This window comes from Accipiter gentilis, chromosome 26, assembly GCF_929443795.1.
Source record: "Accipiter gentilis chromosome 26, bAccGen1.1, whole genome shotgun sequence".
Taxonomy (NCBI): domain Eukaryota; kingdom Metazoa; phylum Chordata; class Aves; order Accipitriformes; family Accipitridae; genus Astur; species Astur gentilis.
The window spans coordinates 10,334,987-10,355,661 of record NC_064905.1 but is presented as its reverse complement, the minus strand read 5'-3'; the positions used below and the strand labels follow the sequence as shown (position 1 = coordinate 10,355,661).

Below are 20,675 nucleotides of genomic sequence, written 5' to 3'. Positions count from 1 at the left end.
TAAGTTCATTCACAGGAGAAAGTACCTCTCTAGTGGCACATGGACCCTTCTGAATTATATTTACAGTTTCATAAATGGGAAGTCCATCTGCTGCCAAGGTATTTTGGTTGCACTGAGTGGAACTGTCTTGTCTTCCCTGATTATAAGCCACTCAGGGCTGACTTCTCTTGACCTGGCTGATGGAAGCTGTTGTGATTTCCTCCAGCAAGAAAGAGACAGTTTAGATGCCCAGGGAGCATGTTCAGAATAGCCACGTAACATCCTTTGGTTGCTTGAAAACATGGAGGCATTGCTTGGCTGTTTAATTTCACACAAGTGACAAGGGTTATCCATTTTTGTCTGTTTGTGGGAGGATTACGGGGAGTCCTTTGTGGCAGAATGTGCTGGTGGCATTGAGACATGCGGTCTGCAGTCAGCAATGCACCTCTCCTCTCCTTTAAGAGGATGTAGAGTCTGTTAGGCCTAAGAGGCTGTGCTGCAAGACAGAGTTCAAAAATAAAAACAGCCTCCAGAAATATAATAAATTCTTAGTAAGGTTGTCATGGTTTAACCCCAGCCAGCAACCAAGCACCACGCAGCCGCTCACTCACCCCCCTCACAGTGGAATGGGGGAGAGAATCAGAAGGGTAAAAGTGAGAAAACTCGTGGGCTGAGATGAAGACAGATTAATAGGTAAAGCAAAAGCTGTGCACACAAGCAAAGCAAAACAAGAAATTCATTCACTGCTTCCCATGGGCAGGCAGGTGTTCAGCCATCTCCAGGAAAGCAAGGCTCCATCACACGTAACTTGGGAAGACAAACGCCATCACTCTGAACGTACCCCCCTTCCTTCTTCTTCCCCCAGCTTTATATGCTGAGCATGACATCATACGGTCTGGAATATCCCTTGGGGCAGTTGGGGTCAGCTGTCCCGGCTATGTCCCCTCCGATTTCCTTGTGTCCCCCCAGTCTCCTTGCTGGTGGGGTGGGGTGAGAAGCAGAAAAGGCCTTGACTCTGTGTAAGCACTGCTGAGCAGTAAAGAAAACATCTTGGCATTATCAACACTGTTTCCAGCACAAATCCAAAACATAGCTCCATACCAGCTACCGTGAAGAAAATCAACTCTATCCCAGCCAAAACCAGCACAAAGGTATCTTTCAAAAAAATCAAATAGTACAGCATCTCAGTGTCTGCACTTTTTCCTCAGGCAGGCATGGGGTGAAAGGCAATGGGTACAGGGGTGATATTCTGTTATTTTACAGATTTACAAAGGGAGCAAAGGAAACTGTGTCCTCCCTTGAGGTTCCGAATTTTTTTTCCTGCTCAGACAGGAAAGCTGCAATAAGCATTGGATTCAAAAGAGAGCGATAGTTAAATATATATTTGGAGTTGAGATGTGGAAAGAAATTTGCAGCCCCCTGCTTCAGGTCAGTTATGGTTAGGATTGGGGTAGGGAGCTGAGGGCCTTCAAAGCTGGAATTAAACTGGGGTCCTACTCATTGTGGGAGACAGATGAGAGTTGGGGCCACCATGAGCTATTATGCAACACTTCTTGGGAACGGGGAGGGAACTCAGTTGTTTTGTCATTCCCCTGTTTGGAAGGGTGTGAGTCCTTCCCTATCGAAATCCTTAAGCCCTCCTGTAAAGTCACACTGAAGCGTAGTCTATGGAAGTAATGCAGCTTCAGTCCTTGCAATGATGGTCTTGTTCACTGCAGGAGTGAAACCGGCCACCAGCGTGGATACAGCAGCAGAAACAAACATGTCCTTCTTTTGTTACTCTCTGTGTCACATGAAATCATCTTCCTCGCAGCTGTGCTCAGAAAGGGTAGAGGTGTGCTGGTGGGAGGCCAGCAGCTACAGATGTGCTGTGCTTCTCCCAGGAGGTGGCACCTCAGTGGCATGGATGGGAAAACAGCCTTCCCCATGCCCACGTTCCTCCTACCTCCAGGTGCTGCTTCTGGGAGGTCTGAAAGGAACATGGTCACAGCTTGGCTAAATTAGCATAAGGTTTATGTGACTTACTTCTCTGTCTAGGGGAGCTGCTGTTCTTTGAGGAATCATTAACCTTTGGGAATGAGATACTAGAACTGTCAGGCTGTTGCATTCTGATTTCCTGCTGTATCTGAAAATATCTAGGCCTAACAAGGGGAAAGCTGCATAATTAGTGATGCCCATGACCGTCTTGTGCTGGATTTTTAAAATCCAATTAAGAAGGGTGTTGTGGTTTAACCCCAGCCAGTAACTAAGCACCACACAGCTGCTCACTCCCTCCTTCCCCCCAGTTGGATGGGGGAGAGAATTGGGGAAAAAAAAGTAAAACTTGTGGGTTGAGATAAGAACAGTTTAGTAGAACAGAAAGGAAGAAACTAATAATGATAACAGTAGCAATAATAAAATTACAGTAATAATAATAAAAGGATTGGAATATACAAAACAAGTGATGCGCAGTGCAATTGCTCACCACCTGCCGACCAATGCCCAGTTAGTTCCCGAGCAGCGATCCCTCCTAGGCCAACTGCCCTCCCCAGTTCCTATACTAGATGTGATGTCACATGATCTGGAACACCCCTTTGGCCCGTTTGGGTCAGCTGTCCTGGCCGTGTCCCCTCCCAACTCCTTGTATCCCTCCAGCCTTCTTGCTGGCTGGGCATGGGAAGCTGAGAAATCCTTGACTTGGTCTAAACACTACTTAGCAACAACTGAAAACATCAGTGTGTTATCAACATTCTTCTCATACTGAACCCAAAACATAGCACTGTACCAGCTACTAGGAAGAAAATTAACTCTATCCCAGCCAAAACCAGGCCAAAGGAAAAGAAAATTTTTTAGATCTTTTCAGTTTTTCAGTTTTTAAATATGTATCTCTATATGTTTCCTTGTGTCCCAATAGTTTAACACACCTCATGTCCCACAGAATTGAAAAAATAGCCCTTTGCGAACAGTTGATAAGTTAATTCATGTAACTCATGGTGTATATAACTTGCATACAAAGCTTTGCATTACTAGAAATTGTCCAAACTGTCAAAGCTGTAATACAGAAGTTGAAAAATCTTGTTACATGCTTATGAGTTGTCCAAGGAAAGATACAGTTTGGATTCCTATTTAAATTTGATCATGCCTCCTTCTGAGTGATTCCTGAGGAAGATTGTTATTGCCTCAGTTTCCCAATTCCTCAAGGAACTGAATCCCAGAACCCAACTGTTACCAGACTTTAGTTGTTTTGATTATGGTCCATTTATCTTCTGTAAAACAGAGAGGAAATTTTGCTTCTTTAATGATTTTTGCAAGGAAATCTGTAATATTTGAAACTGAGGAAAGGAGAAGAAAGCATCCAAAAATCTATATACGGAATTTGTTCAGGCTTTAGTCCAAAAACCCAAAAGTCGTCAGGTACATTAGCACAAGTAAGGATGGTAAGTTTGAATAGTGTTCTCTGAAGAATATCAGAGTTCATTTCATTTCAATTCACTTTAGTATTAGTCTGTTTTGTTTTACATTGATGGTTGCCTCAGTTGAATTGGAGAAAAAAAAGTAAGACAATGATTAGAGTTGTCATAGTGACAGATGAAGTATGAAAGCCTAAACAGAACAGAAGAAAACTAGATATAATGAGCTCCATGCCATAGAGAATGGTTGGAATAGCCTTTTGGGGAAAGATTCCTAGGCAAGTCTGTCTGTCTCGTATTTCTTGACAATCGTCATGACTTTTTGTTTTGTTTTGTTTTTCACGACAGATACATATTTTGCTGCATGTGGCTTGTTGAACTCAGAAGAGGACCCTCTCTTGCAAGTGAATATGTAGAATCCTATAACCATTTTTTCTTTTAAAAAAATTTGTATTTCCTCAGTCCCCAGTTTCTTTTCCTGCTCCTTGGTTAATATACTATATGTATGTTGATTGTTGCTTATTACTGAAATACATAGCTTTGGTACTCTGATGTTCTGCATTGTAATTTTTAGAACTTTGGGGAGAGAGGGCAACATGTCTGTTTAAACATATTTAAAGAGTATGTGGGAGTCTGCATGTTCTGTGCAAAAGTAATGGGATAGCATTCCAATCTACTGTTAAAGGTGTCTAATCTGATAGGAAAAAATATTTTTTCTGTCTTTTTCTAAGCTTACATATAATGTGATCAGAGTTAATTTAGCACCATATCTTGGTTGTTTACCCATTCTGTTAGCACAAGACCTGCTTTTGGTCCTCTCCCATATATTTTTTTATATTGGAGCCAGGTGAAGAATGTTCCAAAGCAAGAGATTACCATGAAAATGCAAATTCAATAAAAACTTAAGCTTTCAAGATGCCTTCTTCTTGACACATGGCTGAAAGAAAGAGTGCTAAGTGTTGAGAACTTCATTGGTATTTCAGTGGTGACTTTTTTTTTATCAGTTCCCTTTGCCGCCACAAGTTACAGAGTCTTATGGAGTATGACCTTATGATCTTAAGACCAAATAGTTGCAAATGTCTTCTGCTTACTTTCTCTAAGTTGTGACACTAAGGGCCTGTTTTTTTTCCAAATACTTAGTATTATTAAAAGATTCAGAAACACCAAATAACTGTAGTAACTAGAAACACTCAACAAGCATGAGATAACCTTTGAGCTATTTAGGGTAAACAGCCTGAGCAGTATCACACTGGTTTCAGAGCAGGGTTAGAATGCAGCTCTCCAGGCTGACCAGACACTGATACACCATAATGAAGCCAGCTGAATGTGAATTATATTCCATTATAATTCACCAGTCAGTCACCTGGTATTATCTTCAATCCAGAGACGTGGGATTCTGGTCTGATCTAAAGAATGATTTATGCAATAGCAACTGTAGAGCACAGCTGGCAATTTTTCATCTTGCCCTTGATGTCTTTAAGAAGGTAATTGGTAGTGTAGGAGTTGGGAGTCCTGGATGTTGATTCTGGCTCACGCATATATGTCCGATATGTAAGAGGCTTTGATCAAAGTGGTTACATTCCCCCTCAACAGTTTGCTTTCCAGGCCAATCTCTGAGGTCTTAGGGGCAGGGTCCATTTCTTATATAGAGCATGTGGAGCACCAGTGCTCTTCATCTGCTGTACTTACGTGCTAGAACAATGACAGCAAAACAGTATCAGAAAATGACAGTAACAACAATATCAGAAAATCCAGTTCAGGCTTTATAGACAAGTGAAGTAGCTTTATTATAGCACTGGCATTTTCTTTTTTGGGAATCCAACCCATCTGATTTTCAGTCCTATGTTTCATTACCTCTTGTCATAGCAATGAAAAAGAAAATGTCTTAAGACCTTACTGTGAAAGCCCTTCCTTCTCCTCCACATATAAATAGATACATCAATGGTATATGATTACCTTTACAGTGCAGAGTTTTGAAAACTCTAATCCTCAAAGAGTGCAAGGAGATCTGTTCTATTTTTCCATTCAATGCCAATATCTGGCTACCTCTGTTTTATTTTCTAGCAAACAGGATCTGAGGATGTTTCATCAGCTCACTCAAGCTACGCACAATTTTCCTTCCCCATATTTCTATGTCATTGCTCCATCACACAAACTTGACTGTCCAGATTGTCCAGCCACTTCAGCATTTTCTTCAGATGTCATTTGCAGCAATTTGCAAATCATGTTCTTTGCTCTGGTGTGCAGCAAAAGCTGTTATGCTTCTCAGTGTTATCTGCAGCTATGGGCCAACACATGATGCTACCAGGAGCTGATAAAAAGAACAAGCACTCAATGCTCAATGTTGGAAAGTATTGCTCTCCAGCTGCTCTTGTCTACCATTTCATGTCAGAAATTATCGGAAACAAATTAGAGTCCCAGGGGTCTGTGATAGATGCAGGGGCCTGTGATGGACTATTTCAGACCTCTTACTTACAGGGCTTTGAATCGCCTTTGTGGATGTGCATTGGCTGTATAGGAAACTTAGTATCTTAGGTTTGGTCCACAAACACAGTCAGTTAAATATCTCAATAACTAAAGCGGATGGTATGAATATCCACTTAGGCTATAACAAGCCAAGCTGGATGGCAGAAAATACCCCCAAATTGTCTGCTGGATTTTCTGACATCATGATGAAACATCAGAGTTTGGCTTTGTTTTCTCATTTTGATCTTTGCTTTCTCATCTTGATCTTTCTCAGTCAAGACACATTCAGGGCAAGGTGACCTGTTGTGAGAATTCTTTTAGGTTGACTGTCCAGAGCCACAAGCCTTCGAGCTATGAGAAACTTTTACAATCTTACCTTGCTCATTTGCATTCCTACTGCCTAATTGCTGGGACCTGGTTTCCGGATAAACAGAATTCATGATAGTGGTGGCTTTAGTCTGTCTCCTAGGATAGACAGAAGAATTTTCTGCCAACGTCCTCCATTTATCTCTCTCATTCAATACTAAGAGAATTAGATTGCTTACCTTTCTTAGCTTGTCTCTTTTAACAGGAAACAACTCCAGCTGATGAGCAGCAACATTCCATACTGGCAGACTTTTTGCTGCCACTGATTTATCTTTAGTTGCAGTACCAGCCTACATCCTCATGCTTTATACATGTCCTAATCCAAAAGATAATAGTCAGAGCCATCTGACTAGCCTCTGTCACCAGCCCATGCACACAGCCCTTAAGTCTTGCTGTTCTTGTGCCAGAGGTCATGAGCACTTGTGGCTCTTAACCAACAGTTTCTTATTACCTTAATAAAGATTTACTATTTATGTCTTTAGGAGCAACATATCTAATTAATGCTGGAGCTACTAATGTGAGCAGTCTAGCTAAAGAAGAAACTAAAAATGCATTGAAAGTATCTGAATAGTCTGGTGACCCAATGGAGGATTTTTATTGCAATGCTTTTCTAGTCAGCTGTTTTACCTGTAACTTCAAGACATGGCAACTTCACTAAACTCTGGTAGTTTTTTAGAAAATATTTCAATGGTAGGTAATGTCCCTATCTTTGGTCAGAGAAAAAATAGAAAAAAACTCTAATGCCAGTTTACTTCAGTATTTTCATAATATATGCCACCATTCTAGTGTTCTCCATCATTTAGTCACAGAAGTTCATGCTCGGTTGAAAGAGAGTGGGAAGATAACCATATAAACTACTAAAAAAGTCAACATTACTTTGTGTTACAATTACAAGAATCTCCAGCCTCTTTATTTGAGAAGAGAAGAGAAGAGAAGAGAAGAGAAGAGAAGAGAAGAGAAGAGAAAAAATGCCATCTGTACCTAACTCCTTATTAGTGTTTCAGTTGGCCTGCAGGATTCTTGAGTATATGGCTTAGCTGAATGCATGGAGTCTTTTCCACCAAGCAATCATGGGAAAAGAAAGAAGGCAGCATGGTCAATGTGTGTTTCACTACAGATTTTTTTCAGCTAACAGATGCGTCCTTAGGAATCAGCAAAGATTATATTATTCCAGTTTGTGCACTAAAGTAAGCCTGAGACAATAACGAGGAGAAGGAATGGACAAGTGCTCTCCAGCCTCCTGCTTTAAAATCTTCCCTGAGCTCTTTTCTTCTGAAGGTTTCCTCTCATTTTTTCCTAAGATTTGTAGTATTTGTTACATTTCACCTTTAACTTCCCTTGTTGTGATAATGTGGTTTACCTTCCATAAAAAATAATCCTCTTTGACTTGAATTCCATTGCTTCTCAGCATTTGATATATTCATCTCCAGTATTGTCTATCTACCTTCTGTCTTCCCTTTCCCTTTTTGGGGTCAAGGTGGGGGCTAATGGAGAGGAAGAGATGAACACAAGAGATCTTATGGGATGTTAAACTCTAGTCTATATGTGTTGATCTCTTGTAGATTCCTGTATCATGTTAAAACATTGTTCATTGGTTCTGTTTGATATTCACCTATCTGCCCATGGTGCTGCCACTGCCACCATCTGAAAATGCTTGAACATGACAACTTTCATCATCTGTGATTTGTTGCATCCATTCTTCACTAATGTAGAAGGAAGGTCTGCTTTCCAAAGCAACCATGAGTGTAAATTACATTTGAAAATGTGCCATTCTGATAACTTGCTTCAACAGTTGGGACAGTCTCATGAAGTAATTATTTTAAACATATCCATCAGAACATAGTTCATAGTAACATAAACTTCCCACAATCAGAAAATGTTAATGATGGAGGGACTAAGTGAAGAAATATATGTGATAGAAACCTGGTTACTGTCTGTTGAGGCTCTCTTTTTTCAACTATGAAATGAACATTTGGTTTCATGGAAATGGCCTTTATTAACTAAGCCTTTGTTAACAGAGTGCAAAGATGAATGTAAATGTGATCTGTTCTGCCAGCTTTTCTGGAATAACATCAGTAAGTTGGCATTGTAGGGAACTACAATGCTTGCTCTTACTGAACTGTGTTTTTTCTGTTTCCTGAAGAACATGGCCCCTGGAGATGAGCCCCTCCACCACTTCTCCCTACCCACACCATACATAAAGTCTGAGTTTATTGAGAGAAATACACCAAGCAGTAACACAGTCTGGGAGGTACCATGAAGAAAGTGACCACAGTCCTCGCTCTAGGAGCTTTATGTTCCTCACATATTTGTGTGATCTGGCATTCAGAGCAGTAGTCAGTTCTTTGACATGTGAAGATGCTAATTAATCCTGCCTTCAGTAACAAAGAGAAGGGGGCTATGCAGAAACTCTTCATCCATCTTCATTAGTCTCAATGTTTAAGCTTCCCATTTTATCCTGCCACTTGGCTAAGACTGTTGTTCTAAACAGATAACCTCAATAGAACGTCAAAGTGAGTATCTTCTGCTTATGCATCACCTAGAAAACAACATGCCCATTTCCTCCTTTCTGAAAGAAGGGAGTTAAAGCCAAGGTCACAGGTAGCCTCCCATCAGTTTCAGTGGCCTTTGAATGATCCAGAGTGTTGAGCAGGTTTTTGATGTAGTAAGAGCACCACTGTCCTTTAGAAAGGAGTCTGAAGGAGTCTTTATTCCTCTACAGAGAGGAATAAACACCACTCAATCCCCAAAACAGTCCCTAGGCTCCTGTTCTGCTATCTGTGGTTTCATGGGACACACCAGTGACTGGGAAAAGCATATATTATTATATAATATATAAAAAAAATCCATCTGGCCAAGATTTACATAACATTCAGTAGCTACTGCTATCAAGACAGGATCATGGCAGGGCCACGCTAACAATTTCAAAGTAAAGATGATGGTGTTCCAGTGCTCACAGCTGTGTCCTGGCACTGTTTAATTCCTTGGTAAAAAAGTAGCCTGTGAAAGACTCTTTCTGTGATTGGTAATCAGCATCACAAAGTCCAACAGCCTCCTCTCCTCTACAGGGAATGAGGGTGATGTTCTCACCTCCGCCGGGAGAAAGAGCACATACTAACACTGTGGCCCAACAAATCCTCTTGGTCCTTCCATTACAGAATGCAGCCTGCCTGATGCTACAGCAACATTTAGCCAGCAGTGGAATGGCTAGGCTTTTTGCTGTCTTGCCTTCAAAGGCAAGGACATGAGCTTCTTTCCTCATTTTCCATTCTTTTGAAGTACAAGTCTTACTCTAGCCCAACTACAGTACCAGACAGAAGTGATACCCACATTCCAGTTCCAAAATTTTCTTCATTTGTAAGCCCAGTAAAATCAGTCATTCATAAGTTTTAATTCTGGGAAAATGCATTCCGTTAACTGACCATTCAAGTGTAAAAGACATAAACTATCTTAATAATGAAGATAATAAGGTTGTAAGAGCAGAACAGAAATTTCTTCAGGTCTGAAAGCTGCCAATTTATCAGACTGAAGAAAATCATTAATGATCACATTTAAATGACAGGATTTAACAGAGACACTGCTATGAAGCTTACACAGTCTTACAATTTACCAGAGTTGTTTCATTTGAAGGAAAAGAAGAGCCACATTGTAGGGTAAATTACAGTAACATGAGGCCATCTAGTGGAAGACAACTTTTGTCTTCCAGGCTTTGTTTCTTTTGCCTCTGGCCCTAGCTCCTGCTCTACGATTATTTTCTGTAACTTGTGAAATCTCATTTGTGAATAATGGATGCAATAAACTTATTCTCTAGAAAGGTCACCATGGACAAAAAAAAAAAAGAGTCAACGTTTATTTTAATAAACATGCAGACTAAGTAGCTAAACAACATACATGAATCAAAATTGTACAAAGTTAGCAGAAAAATGAGTATTTAAAATTTAGCTACAAAACTGGAAGAGTCAAAGCACTGCCTAGGAAAGCTGAAGCCTTTGGAAAAAAAAAAGTATCTGTAAAAGTTTCTGGGTAAATGAAAGAAAACACTTCACCAACAAGGAAAACGGAGGCAATGCCTGCACTGACTTGTGTCCACTAAGATCAGGTGGCATTGTCAGAAGATTTGAACTTAAACCGTGGAGACAAATATGTAATAAAGGGCTTGTGTGAAAACCAGCTTGCTACAGAAACGGGAATGTTCCTGAGAATCCCGAGGAAGTGCTTTGCAGGGAGGACAGAAGTGTCAATCCCAATACTCTGGAGCAGAGAGAAGCAGCAAATGACAGAGCACAGCTGAAAAGCCTACTTTGTGCCTTGTTCACCATCATCAGAACAGGCAGGATGAATGAAATTAAGAGGTTGTGATGATACGGCAGTGTAAAGCTGTTCTCAGCACTTTTCTCTGTCATGCAGAATTAATTCAGCATACTCCTGCTTGCTTCATATGTAAGGCACCTCTACTTCTCCTGCAAAGGAAAGGAAGGACATAGACATTGCAGACAGCAAGCATAACTTTATGCACTAAAATCTCTTTGAAGTTCTCAGCTAACAACTTGCTAACAGAGAAGACACTGTAAACATTTGAAGCAGAGAAGAAGACATTGATCTGTAAAAAATTTTCTTTTAAAATTTACATATTTTACCCATAAAAAGCAAAGTATTTCTGGTACCACTTTTGAATTCTTATTCTTATGACCTGACTTGGGTCTAGATGCCTTGTTAGCCCCATGTTGCTCGTTGGACTCTTCTCTTTACTGTCCGACTTCTACAGTTGCTGCTAGAATAGGAAGTTGCTCATACAAATATCAAGCTTGGTTGTTTAGATCAGTTGGACCTTATGGTGGGAGAAACAATTCGTCTATAAAGATTAAACAAAGAAGCAGAGGAGTAGCAACCCTTAAAAAAATGATAGCATTTAGGTGGAATGGAAATACCAGATAACTCAGCTAATCTCAGATTTTTGTTTATTCAGGAGTAGTTATGTAGTATTGTACTTACAGGACTGCTTTGCAGAAAGAACATTTGTTGTTATATGTTTTCCCATCAGAGCCACAAAAAGGTTGATAGAGTCTTTCGCAGTAAATAGGTCTTCCTCTCTCTAACCTCTTGTATTCACTGCAGTCTACCTGCAAATACAGTATCATTTTTATCTGAATTCATCTTTCTCACATTCTCCATTCATCTACAGAAATAATGAATATATTAAATTTTTGTACGAGCCTGTCAGCTGCTTGAGAGCAGCATAGTCAATGGGGCTCCACCACCTATATTAGCTGAGCCTAAGCCTCAAAAAAGAAATGTCCCTTCTGACAGAGATGTATGTGGTGCTACCCATGTCAGGTACTGAGCACCTTTAGGGACTTTGCTATCTATCTGAATAACATTACTGTCACTGGAAAAAACATGGCCCATTTTCCATCTACAGAAAAGTTGAATCTTAATATTTTTTTTCTACCTGATTACAATTGTCAGTAAATTCAGGTGAGATAAGTTCTTAAGGATGTGAAGGGTTTCTGTCTCTTTATTGCACAAGTATCAGCTCTTGACGCTTTTCACACTGGTGAATGGATCTGCCCAGACAGAATTAAGTAAAGTCCTATTTAAGTATTAGCATGAAAAGAAATTGTTGAAAGGCTCTCATCTGATAGTGGGACTGTATTGATTACAGACTTATATATGAAAATGGGAGTACAAACTAACAGAAGAAATGACTGAAAGTGCTCCTGTCCTGGTTTTGGAGCTCAATCTTCTTCTGTCAAGTGAATGTCATTCCTAGTATTTGACAAGCAAGGAGTTCCTTGTGTAGTGCATATATTCTATTTAATGTGCCGTTTGTCCTCCTCAAAAGCCTAGGGTTTGCTTGCCTAGGAAATCACCTGTCCTTATAGGGGCTGTTGTAACTAAAATTGGTGCAGCTCTTTTTGCTGCTAGTCTAGTGACAATTTGAAGCATATCAGTCTTTGGAGAGACATTATGACTGGAGCTTATCCTTTCTGAATATCTAGCCAAAATATGTATTATAAATGTATATATTTAAAACAGAACCTAGTCTTGCTGTTCTCTTGTTATGGCCTGGTTTTTTCCCCTTCATTCCAACTCTTAGTGAAGGACAGGAGTATTACTTCAGCCAGACTCTGGAATTTATTACAGATGATATGATTGGGTTTATGCTAGTCATTGCCCAGGGTCTGCAGGTGGGTGAAGTGAGGAGCTGTATGTGGTCAGCCCCTTCAGCAGCCCAGCCCAGCCCCTGCTCTGTGGCTCAGCACAGAGTGAGAGGTCTCCACTGGCAAAAAGGAGTCATTAGCTGATCACTCTTTTGGGTATTATGGGCTTGAATCCAGTGTCCCATTAAAAAACCCCAACATACAGGCTGTTAGTTTACCTAGGTTTTTCCTTCATTTGGTCCTTTCCGTCTCCTCCAAAGCCCTGGCTGCTCACGCATTTCTCTCTGTGGCTGGAAAGCAGGAGGCAGCACACCTAGCCCCAGTTGCAAAAGCAGGTCAGAGACCTGATATAGCTGACAGGTTGCCACAACATAACCCAGCAGAGGCAGTGGCACGGAAGGGAATCTCTGTAGCGTGTAACTGATAATTTTTAAACTTTTAAAACTTGTGAGAGTTTGGTTGCAACTTGCGAGAGGCAAGGGCCAGCTAATAAAAAAGCTAGAAACTAGATGAATTTGTCCCATATGTGTATGTGTAACAGCTGGCAAAATGGGAAAGACACTTAGTTTGGTACGGAGAGTGGAACATGCTCTTCCTGGAAAAGTATTTATGTCTTGGTGTAGTTTTAGGCATCAGAGGCTGTATATGTTGTGCTAGTACGGGACCAGCTGTGTGCGTGTGTGAATTTCCACTCCCAGCTATTGTCCACTGGACTGCAAAAGGGCTTGTCTCTGCTCATCCAAGTAAGGACTTTTATTGCTTGGTACCTCATTTCTTTCAGAGGTTAACCCCAGGATGGACTCTCCAGCATAGTCAGGGAGAAATTAAAATCTCTAGGTACATGATTTAGGATCTGAAAGTCACCAAGAAAGCCTTTTAGTGTCATCACCACATAAATATAAAAAAAAGAAAAACAAACAACTTGATTTCTCTGACTTAAATTTTAGCCTTGCCCAATTTCTTGCCCAGAATGCATTACAGGTAAAAACATCTGGAAGTTGTCAGGGCAACTGTATGGAAACCACATATCTCAAACTCAGGGATTTCTCTCTGAAATCTCAATACTTTGGCAGCATTTAATTAATGTTTAATGTGTTCTTTTCTGACTTCATGTTGCTACAAACTATATATTTTTATCCAGAAGTAAAGGATAAAATTACTCACCTCAGTCTCTTTGGCAGCATCTGTAGTAGAAACAGAATCACAAAAGATAAAATAAAAAACACTGTTGATAAACATTCAGTTTGTAACTGGGATGATTTCATTAGTAGCAGCCCTTCCAACAATACTAAATCTCTTACCTCCTTGAAAGTAAATACTGACATAGTTTTTCACTGTTTAATAAGATACAGGTGTCAGAACCTATTTAACAAGTGGACCTTATTGTTACCTTAGAAATGTGTGTTAGCAACTAGAATAGCCTTTGTTGTGGGAGGGAACGGAGGCTATTGCTCATTCCCCTTTTCACCAGAAAAAGATTGAAGACCCAGGAGCCAATATTATGTTCAATAGCCAGTCTGTTTAGGATGAACTAGTTGTTAAGCATGACTGGGGTTTAATTCCGAAGTTTATAAAAAGAAAATCGTATGTGGCTGTAGGCAAAACACATGGTCCTTTTATACTTTGATTTTCTGTCAATAATAAGGAAAATAGCTTCATTAAAATATTATACTAAATATATATAATAATGATAATGATAACGCAATTTGGATCATAATGCCACTTTAAAAAGTGTTTTCCCTTGGCGGTTGGTATGGATTCTAAACTATTTGGCAGAAGGATTGGCTCCTATTTTGTATACAAATGGCATCTAATCTGGGAGCCCTGTTCTCAGGTGGGGCTTCAAAAAGCTCCTTCAAAACAATGATAATTACGCCTCCCAGAAAGTAATCAAGTAACATTGGCATGTCTCCATTATGATGACACATTTGTTACTTTCTTTAGGAATGTATTTTGTTCTTCTCCTGTCCTGTAATCGTCATTCTGTGGCTTCCAAGGGATAAAAGTTATCAGGCAGAGGCTTCTGTATAGAAGGAGCAGGAAGAAAATATATTATGATACAAAAGGCAGTACAGCTCTAGCAATTGTCTTTCTGACTCAGTGTAGCTTTTTTTGATCTTTAAAGCCATTAAGCTTACCACTGAAACTTCTTTTCATGGAGCTGTTTACATCTTCTCATCAAATAAAGTTGTCCAGGGTAAAGAAAACTAGCATAAATAATGCTCCATGTCAAGTTTCAGTCTATGTCACCCAAAGTTTGACCGAGTTTTCATTATTCTGGAATTGGGTCAGATTTAACACACTTCCACAAAAACATGTTATTTTTTTTCTCTGGTAGCCTTTTAGTAGCCACTATGTATTTGGGAGTGAATGCAAAAACGATGTGACTCAGAAAGTATTGATCCATGAAATTTTAATGCAGACAAGATAAAGTAGAAAGTTCAAGGAGAAGATTTGCTGGAATTCCTATGAAAGCAGTATTTATTTATTTTTCTGCAGTTAATGAAACACTGTTTGAAAGAACAGTTTCCATCAACAGTGACCATTTCACTGAAATGGACTTTTTTCAGAGTAATTTTGATTTTGAGACAATTTTCAATGTAAACTTTTCAGAGCTATTCAAAATGGAAAAAGATTATTTTGTTTCATAATTTTGGTTTTGTTTTAACTTTTTCATCATTTTGCTTCTTTAACATTCACAATACTATTGAACTGCTATACTACTAGCAGAGAAGGTTTGGACCCTCCTCTTTCAGTTATTCTAAATGTACTTATTTTTCTATCATCTCTTCTTTTTTTTTTTTATTGCAATGTTTTGTTAAAAAAACAATTACCAAGTGAAGGCTCAAGAATTTCTTGCCAGCTGCCTACTTTACAATAGAGCAACCTGCACCTCAAAGCTCTCTCCAGCCTGGCAAACTAACATCATAAAGAGGTTATTCACAGCCATGTTATGTGGCCTGTGCATAATCAGCTGTCTCCTGCTTGCTCAGTCTGTCAGGAGAAGGACCTCATCAGGTCTAAGCTCCCTGCTCAGATGTAGTAAAAACCAGCTTTAGTCCTGAGGCTTTACAGTTCACTTTTTAGTTACAGTGGAGAATACAGGTCTGATTCATGTCATCATCAAGGAATAGGTTTCATTTGCTCAAGTTGGCAACTGTAAAGCCGGTGCAATATTGCTTGCTAAATAGTACACAAGCATAAAATTTCACTTGCTTTCTTCCACCCAAGTCCAGCAACATTTAGAAATATAATATAACAGGAAGTAAAAAAGATTACTCACTTGCTAAGCAAAGAACTGCCAGGGTGAAGAGCACAAAGGCGCCTGTTATCTTCATGGCAGACACGGGTTCTTGACTTCTTTCACAGCCAATCTGTGGTCTAAGTAGTGCAGTACACTTAGCTTAAATGTGTATTCATGTATCTGTGAGAGCAGATACATATATATATATGCGTGCACAAAGAGCAGGAACCCTGATGATGAAATCCCCCTTGTAGAGAAGGTAATTAGAAGAAGGTGTTGCCCATGGGTAGTATCAATAAGAATGTCTTCTGTACAACATGAAGGTCATAAGTACAGGACAAAGATGAGCGTCACAGCATGGATTGTGTTGATAAAGGAGATGTATTGTACTTTAGCTAATCCCCTTGCCTAATTAACTGTTTCATCTCCATTAGCAAGTTCAAAGAGTGACTCAGTAAGGTGGTTACTTACTGCTGTTCTGCTATTGCCATATTGACCCTTAGAGCTGAACACAATTACTGGGGAAAGAAATAATTCTTGCTGGGTACATGCCAAAAGATTCATACCAGTAGAGCTGAAATGCTTCATTCCTATTCTCTTGAAATTTTGGAGACCCTTGTCACTAGCTGTAGATAGATGTGATGCTGGTTGCACTGAGCTTTCAGACTGCTCTGTGGTAGTAGTTGCTGCTTGGAAAAGTCTGTGTTTCACATGAATATCCTCACCTTCACACACAACCCAGAAGATACCCCAGTCTTTCAGTGTTCTTCTGCCTTTAAAGTTCCACTAGTTTAGAGATCAGAAACAATGCTTTGTGACAGGAGCAAAGATACTGCATTGCACTACCTAGCAAAGAGAAGTGATGAGTTCAAAACCATTGTGCATCGTGCCGAGTTACTGCCTAGTTTGCTGTCATGGATATATGGAGAAGATCCTTCTGTCTGCCCATCTTCTCCTTTGTTGCTATTTCCAACCCAACAGGTATCATATCATGTGAGATTCTTTAAACAAATCCAACATACCAGTGTGTTAGTGACTTGATCAATAGGCATGATTTTCTGGCTTTTATATACAGACCAGGGGTAGAGTCATGATGGGAAACTCAGATCTGAGTCTTAATTTTCATAAAGTTCAAAGTAATGTGGAGTTTTGAGCCTATAGTTTTGTTTGAACCCATCCTTCCAGAACTGCCTTCTTTTTAGCAATTTACAGTGCAGATGTGCAAATTATCTAATCTGAAAGATCCCTGCACACCATTACAATTCACAGTATTTCAGTGATCACCTTCCCTACATTGCAAGGTAGCCTGGGGCTTTTTCCCCATATATGTCATATATGCTAATTTCACTAAGACAGAGGGACTGAAAGTTCTTACAGAAAAGGTTGTAATAGGTCAAGTAGACCTTGGGCCCCACTAACTCACCTCAAGAGGCATACAGATCATCTTGTCTGTAAAGAATGTAGGTTATGAATAAATAGTTAAGTTCTCATCACTTAATGGGATAAAAAAATATAGATGCCATCAAATTCCAGTTCCAGGATAAGTAAAGATCTGGTTTGAGGTGGAGGCCTGTAGATTTATTTTTTTTTAAACACCCTTACTTCAGTAATCACAAAAGACATGCTGTGATTTAAATTTGTGTTGGTCTGGATTCTGCTGCTGTGGGATGTCAGTGAAATTTTTGTTCTGGAAAGCCGAAAACTTCTCTGAAGAGCCTAGCATAGAGCATGCATAAACTCATGGAGAATATTTGGGACACATTCATTGGTTGATGGACGATTACCAACACTAGGCAACAAGAGCAAAACCCAAAACAATGCAGAGGGTACTCCTAGTCTGAATAGTTTTGAGCAAACAAGACTCTTGAGGATATCTTGAAACTATACATCTGCAGCTTGACAGAACATGTAGGTTCCTTGACACTGGTATGAGGAAATCTGCCACTTTAGTTACACTCTCTTGCCTAATACGGTGCTACATATTGTACTGTCTGATGCAACCTCAGTATCCATCCCATCCCTCTAGCAGAAGAATATAAAGAATATAAACATCTGTTTGCAGTTTTCTGAGTTGCTGTAGGAAGATTTTCTGAGGACTATTGTAGAAAGGAAGACAGGACTTTTGGAGGTTGGAGGGGGCTAATGAGAGAGGCAGATTTTGTATCCAATTTTTCTCAGCATTTGAAAATCAACTTGCTATTGAAAGGATTCCTGATGCTTATTCTATGTCCCATAGCAGGAAAGCCATGGTGTGAATGTTTTCTTTCTGGTAATGTTTAGGTGTTTTGATTAGGGCTTTTGAATCAAATGACGATTCATTTTCTGAGCAGTGGACCTTAAGCTTTTTAGGGCTTTCCCAGACCACTCAGGTAGGAGGGATACAGTTCTGATGAGAAACTGTGACATATTGTAGGGTGTGCAAATAGCCACTCATTACAAGTGAGGCATAGCAGGGATCAGCCGAAGTTCTGGACATCTTTGTATTTTGAAATATCAAAGCTGTCTTGAAGCTTTGAGAAGAAAAATGCCATATGCAGAAAGCAATAATCTGTTTCACTTTCTGCTGTGAGGTAACACTCATATGCAGAATCTCAAAATGAAATTCAGTAAAAAGCAATGTCACAAAGCATTTTTTGGAATTTAAAAGGATATTGAAATACCTCTGTATCTATATGCCTAGCTTTAAGAATGGGCAGAATTCACATTAGTCAATTAGAGGAAATAGTCACTTGTTGACTGAAAAAATGGTTCATCTGAGGTGCCTTTCTGTCAAGACTTGCAGAGGCTTGTTGTTTGCCCTGGTAGTCTTCATACGGAGCTGGTCTGACAACCTGAGACTTGTCATCCTCAGGTAGACTACAGGTTTGTTTAGGTCAGAGTGCCGTCTTCAAGAACATTCAGTGGCAGATTGAGAGGAGAGGAGAGTGGTTCTTCTCTCAGTGGACAAGCTGAACATGAGTCAATGGTTTGCCCCTATAGTGAACAAGTCCGATTCTGCATACTGGGCTGTATTAGTAAGAATGTAATTATCAAGTCAAAACCACCATTTTTTCCCCCTGTTCAGCTCTTATGAGGCTGCATATGGAGTTCTGTGTACAGTTCTGGGCTCCCCAGCACAAGAAAGACACTGAAATACTGGATCAAATCCAGCAAAGGACTACCAAGATGTTTAGAAGGATGAGGCACATGTCATACTAGGACAGATTGAGAGAAGTGGTTTGTTCAGTTTGAAGAAAGAAGGCAAAGTCTCATTGTTGTCTTCAGCTACTTTGTAGGGGCCTACAGAGAAGACAAGAGCCAGACTCTTCTCAGAGGTGCACAGCAAAAGGAAGAGAGAGAATAGTGCAAATTGCAGCAAGAGAAATTCCAATTAGATGTGAGGAAAACAAATTTCACATAAGAGTAGTCAATCATTGGAACAAGTTGCCCAGAGCGATTATTGGAGGTACTAAAAAATGTATCTGTTCTAAACTGGCCATGGTCTGGTGGTGGGATGGGGATGTGGGGAACCAGGTGATGTGGTCCATTCTAACCTGAACTGATTCTGTGGTTCTCATAGGTGAATGACAACTGTTGCTGGTAGTCAGTTGCTATGGGACTTTGTAGCATATTATATTTGTCCTTATGAGTTAACATTTCTAGACTTGACAAAGCAGACATGGACAATAGAGGAGCACATTGGATTGATTTTAGCTACTTGAAAAAACGTCGTTGGTTGGAAAACAAGTGTTGAGATCTGTTTAATAATAGCTGCTTCCCAGAGTTGGATAACTAAGGCCTCTTTACCATAGCTAAAACTAATTCTGAAATATTTGGTAAATACTCTGTTTGGATTGAGAAATTATAAGTGAAATTTTGGCCTCATCAGTAAACTTGTATTGGTTTCCATTGAGCTGGGAGGTACTGTTTGAATACATGTATGTTAACTGTGGGCGTCTGATAGTTTCCGACTTCTATCATTGTGTCTTGTCTTTCCCCAACTGCTTACCTCTCCCGGTTGTTATTTTGAAGATGAAAAAGCAATTACTTGGTGAACAAATGTTTATTCACTTTAATGGGCCTGTTACATCTGAGAAAATATTAATGCATATTTTTCTGAGAGTGAGAACATTTGTCACAATTATTGATATATTGCTTTTATTTTTGGAGCCCCAAATGGAGCACAAATGTTATGCCAAATATGCTGCTGCAGCGCATCATTAGTGAAGTGCCTGCTTTATTCTGCATGGGAGGATGTTATGTGGCTGCATTCCAGAGAGCATTGATGGGCAGTAGCTTGTTCCCATTCATATGATGGAGTACCTCACATTGAGGACATCAACAGTGCTGAAAAAATGGCACATGGAATAGCTGAAAAACATATTCTCGCACACCATGTATATCTGGCAAGAATGTACAAGCCAAGACAGGTATTGATATGGTCATGAGTGGGAATTCAGACCTCTTAGTGATTCCAGTGCATGTTTATACACAACCCAGTACACAGGCTCCTTCAGTTTTATTCTGTGTGGGTGGTTAGGGTTGTCCACCCCTGCAATTAATGTATCAGACTTTTAAAGTCTTGCTCAATGGAATATTTTAGAACTAAATGAGGTCTTTCTTAAGGCATCCAACTGTGCCAAAACACTTGGGTATTTGCCTGAAGGAAGGTGAGTTTCCCGTTTTCCACACCTCAGGAAAGATCAAAGGAGCCTTTCTTTAAAATTGTAGGTATCAAGCTGGGACAGATCCCAGCTGAAGGTTTCATATGTTATTTTAGAAAGTAAAAAACCAACAAATCCCAACACCATGACTCTCTGCAAAGGCTGGAGCTGATATTTATTCTGTTTCTTTGTGTCTTCTAATCTCTTTAAGATAAATTACAAGGCTGTGAGACCTACTGTTGTGCAACTAGCTTGTGAATCCTTTGAGTTACTTAGTGTCATATCATTGACATTTCTGAATGACTTGATTCTTTACAGATATATGCAAAACAGGCATTAACGGCTTAACACTGAATGAATTGGGCAGTGAGCATCGAATAGGACTTATTTAAAATTGCCTTCTATTTCATATTTTAAGATGTAATTT

General features: G+C 39.7%; 2 protein-coding genes across 2 annotated transcripts in view; one reads left to right on the top strand and one right to left on the bottom strand.

The window, feature by feature from the left end:
• The window catches only part of LOC126050797 (uncharacterized), a 920,783-nt gene that overhangs the window by 6,267 nt on the left and 893,841 nt on the right, over positions 1–20,675 (top strand). The gene's annotated exons all lie outside the window — the stretch shown is intronic.
• On the bottom strand, positions 10,064–19,265 carry LOC126050774 (serine protease inhibitor Kazal-type 6-like). The gene is made up of 5 exons (XM_049829095.1): positions 19,139–19,265; positions 15,645–15,764; positions 13,526–13,545; positions 11,193–11,320; positions 10,064–10,660 (listed from the first exon to the last, which is right to left on the bottom strand). The coding sequence occupies exons 1-5, from the start codon at positions 19,263–19,265 to the stop codon at positions 10,615–10,617; spliced, it is 441 nt and encodes a 146-aa protein (XP_049685052.1). The 3' UTR covers positions 10,064–10,614.

Bases quoted from the DNA above. Each gene is read 5' to 3' on its own strand.
- LOC126050774 (XM_049829095.1), bottom strand. From the start codon at position 19,265: ATGTCTGCTTTGTCAAGTCTAGAAATGTTAACTCATAAGGACAAATAT. The intron at 15,765-19,138 runs GTTAGAATGGAC...TACACATTTAAG, and splicing joins GAACCACAGAATCAGTTCAG to CTAAGTGTACTGCACTACTT. The intron at 13,546-15,644 runs GTGAGTAATCTT...TTTCTACTACAG, and splicing joins GGCAGTTCTTTGCTTAGCAA to ATGCTGCCAAAGAGACTGAG.